Below are 3,600 nucleotides of genomic sequence, written 5' to 3'. Positions count from 1 at the left end.
CAGAAGGGGTAGAAGGGGCAGAAGGGGTAGAAGGGGACAGAAGGGGGCAGAAGGGGTAGAAGGGGTAGAAGGGGGCAGAAGGGGTAGAAGGGGCAGAAGGGGTAGAAGGGGCAGAAGGGGGCAGAAGGGCAGAAGGGGTAGAAGGGCAGAAGGGAAGGGGGCAGAAGGGGTAGAAGGCAGAAGGGCAGAAGGGGCAGAAGGGGTAGAAGGGGACAGAAGGGGCAGAAGGGGGCAGAAGGGGCAGAAGGGGACAGAAGGGGTAGAAGGGGACAGAAGGGGACAGAAGGGGGCAGAAGGGGTAGAAGGGGGCAGAAGGGGTAGAAGGGGTAGAAGGGGCAGAAGGGGCAGAAGGGGTAGAAGGGGACAGAAGGGGTAGAAGGGGACAGAAGGGGTAGAAGGGGTAGAAGGGGCAGAAGGCAGAAGGGGACAGAAGGGGGAGAAGGGGTAGAAGGGGGCAGAAGGGGACAGAGGGGGCAGAAGGGGTGAAGGGAGCAGAAGGGGTAGAAGGGGACAGAAGGGTAGAAGGGGACAGAAGGGGCAGAAGGGGTAGAAGGGGACAGAAGGGGTAGAAGGGGACAGAAGGGGTAGAAGGGGCAGAAGGGGGAGAAGGGGCAGAAGGGGCAGAAGGGGTAGAAGGGGCAGAAGGGGTAGAAGGGGACAGAAGGGGTAGAAGGGGACAGAAGGGGCAGAAGGGGTAGAAGGGGACAGAAGGGGCAGAAGGGACAGAAGGGGTAGAAGGGGCAGAAGGGGTAAAAGGGGTAGATGGGGGCAGAAGGGGGAAGAAGGGGTAGAAGGGGGCAGAAGGCGGCAGAAGGGGGCAGAAGGGGGCAGAAGGGGTAGAAGGGGACAGAAGGGGTAGAAGGGGGCAGAAGGGGACAGAGGGGGTAGAAGGGGGCAGAAGGGGGCAGAAGGGGTAGAAGGGGGCAGAAGGGGTAGAAGGGGACAGAGGGGGTAGAAGGGGCAGAAGGGGTAGAAGGGGGCAGAAGGGGTAGAAGGGGGCAGAAGGGGTAGAAGGGGGCAGAAGGGGTAGAAGGGGCAGAAGGGGTAGAAGGGGACAGAAGGGGTAGAAGGGGTAGAAGGGGATAGAAGGGGTAGAAGGGGACAGAAGGGGTAGAAGGGGTAGAAGGGGGCAGAAGGGGACAGAGGGGGGCAGAAGGGGGTGAAGGGAGCAGAAGGGGTAGAAGGGGACAGAAGGGGTAGAAGGGGACAGAAGGGGCAGAAGGGGTAGAAGGGGACAGAAGGGTAGAAGGGGACAGAAGGGGTAGAAGGGGCAGAAGGGGTAGAAGGGGCAGAAGGGGTAGAAGGGGCAGAAGGGGTAGAAGGGGACAGAAGGGGTAGAAGGGGACAGAAGGGGTAGAAGGGGACAGAAGGGGCAGAAGGGGTAGAAGGGACAGAAGGGCAGAAGGACAGAAGGGGTAGAAGGGGCAGAAGGGGTAAAAGGGGTAGATGGGGGCAGAAGGGGGAAGAAGGCGGCAGAAGGGGGCAGAAGGGGCAGAAGGGGTAGAAGGGGACAGAAGGGGTAGAAGGGGGCAGAAGGGGACAGAGGGGGTAGAAGGGGCAGAAGGGGGCAGAAGGGTAGAAGGGGACAGAAGGGGTAGAAGGGGACAGAGGGGGTAGAAGGGGCAGAAGGGGTAGAAGGGGCAGAAGGGGTAGAAGGGGACAGAAGGGGGTAGAAGGGGCAGAAGGGGACAGAAGGGCAGAAGAAGTAGAAGGGGTAGAAGGGGGTAGAAGGGGGCAGAAGGGGTAGAAGGGCAGAAGGGGCAGAAGGGGCAGAAGGGGTAGAAGGGACAGAAGGGCAGAAGGGGCAGAAGGGGCAGAAGGGGACAGAAGGGGTAGAAGGGGGCAGAAGGGGGCAGAAGGGTAGAAGGGGGTAGAAGGGGACAGAAGGGGTAGAAGGGGTAGAAGGGACAGAAGGGGTAGAAGGGGACAGAAGGGGTAGAATGGGGCAGAAGGGGACAGAAGGGGACAGAGAGGGGCAGAAGGGGTAGAAGGGTGTAGAAGGGGACAGAAGGGGCAGAAGGGCAGATGGGGGCAGAAGGGGGCAGAAGGGGGCAGAAGGGCAGAAGGGTCAAAGGGACAGAATGGGTAGAAGGGCAGAAGGGGCAGAAGGGGTAGAAGGGGGTAGAAGGGGGCAGAAGGGGTAGAAGGGGTAGAAGGGGACAGAAGGGGTAGAAGGGGGCAGAAGGGGTTGAAGGGGTAGAAGGGGACAGAAGGGGTAGAAGGGGGCAGAAGGGGTAGAAGGGGACAGAAGGGGTAGAAGGGGACAGAAGGGGCAGAAGGGGACAGAAGGGGTAGAAGGGGACAGAAGGGGTAGAAGGGGACAGAAGGGGTAGAAGGGAGCAGAAGGGGGTAGAAGGGGTAGAAGGGGAGAGAAGGGGACAGAAGGGGTAGAAGGGGGCAGAAGGGGTAGAAGGGGACAGAGGGGGGCAGAAGGGGTAGAAGAGGTAGAAGGGGGTAGAAGGGGACAGAAGGGGTAGAAGGGGGTAGAAGGGGATAAGAGAGGGGCAGAAGGGGTAGAAGGGGTAGAAGGGGGCAGAAGGGGTAAAAGGGGACAGAAGGGGTAGAAGGGGAAGAAGGGGTTGAAGGGGGCAGAAGGGGTTTAAGGGGACAGAAGGGGTAGAAGGGGGCAGAAGGGGACAGAGGGGGGAGAAGGGGGGAGAAGGGGGCAGAAGGGTAGAAAGAGGGCAGAAGGGGGTAGAAGGGGAGCAGAAGAAGGTAGAAGGGGCAGAAGGGGGCAGAAGGGGACAGAAGGGGTAGAAGGGGTAGAAGGAGGGTAGAAGGGGGCAGAAGGGGACAGAAGGGGACAGAAGGGGTAGAAGGGGTAGAAGGGGGCAGAAGGGGGCAGAAGGGGGCAGAAGGGTAGAAGGGGACAGAAGGGAGTAGAAGGGGCAGAAGGGGTAGAAGGGGACAGAAGGGGTAGAAGGGGGCAGAGGGGGCAGAAGGGGCAGAAGGGGTAGACGGGGTAGAAGGGGACAGAAGGGGTAGAAGGGGCAGAAGGGGGCAGAAGGGGCAGAAGGGGCAGAAGGGGCCAGAGGGGGCAGAAGGGGTAGAAGGGGCAGAAGGGGTAGAAGGGGACTGAAGGGGACAGAGGGGGCAGAAGGGGTAGAAGGGGTAGAAGGGGACTGAAGGGGTAGAAGGGGTAGAAGGGGACAGAGGGGGCAGAAGGGGTAGAAGGGGCAGAAGGGGGCAAAAAGGGGCAGAAGGGGTAGAAGGGGTAGAAGGGGCAGAAGGGGGCAAAAAGGTGGCAGAAGAAATAGAAGGGGTAGAAGGGGTAGAAGGGGGACAGAAGGGGCAGAAGGGGTAGAAGGGGGCAGAAGGGGGAGAAGGGGTAGAAGGGGGCAGAAGGGGGGAGAAGGGGTAGAAGGGGACAGAAGGGGCAGAAGGGGGGAGAAGTGGATAGAAGGGGTAGAAGGGGGCAGAAGGGGGGAGAGGGAGGGAGAAGGGGACAGAAGGGGGGAGAAGGAGGCAGAAGGGAAATGGCTATGGGTGGGATGAGCCCCCGAAGTGACTCTCATCAATTCTATTGAAGAGGGTTTATTGTCTTGTCAGGAACTCAGCCTCCTCTGTATTGCTCATGCCTTCCCCCTGTTGTCCCGCCTC

The 3,600-nt window shown here is 60.5% G+C and overlaps 1 protein-coding gene across 1 annotated transcript; it reads left to right on the top strand.

Moving 5' to 3' along the window:
- Positions 1-1,282: 1,282 nt before the first annotated feature.
- LOC127919112 (cuticle collagen lon-3-like) lies at positions 1,283-3,079 on the top strand (the record flags this gene model as incomplete). Its single annotated transcript, XM_052502527.1, has 2 exons — positions 1,283-1,348; positions 2,924-3,079. Coding segments are annotated over 2 exons (222 nt in total), but the record flags the coding sequence as incomplete, so codon positions are not given.
- Between the last annotated feature and the right edge of the window lie 521 nt (positions 3,080-3,600).

This window comes from Oncorhynchus keta, unplaced genomic scaffold, assembly GCF_023373465.1.
Source record: "Oncorhynchus keta strain PuntledgeMale-10-30-2019 unplaced genomic scaffold, Oket_V2 Un_contig_1578_pilon_pilon, whole genome shotgun sequence".
NCBI lineage: Eukaryota > Metazoa > Chordata > Actinopteri > Salmoniformes > Salmonidae > Oncorhynchus > Oncorhynchus keta.
Note: the sequence above shows the minus strand (reverse complement) of the source record. Positions and strands in the feature narration are given on the sequence as shown.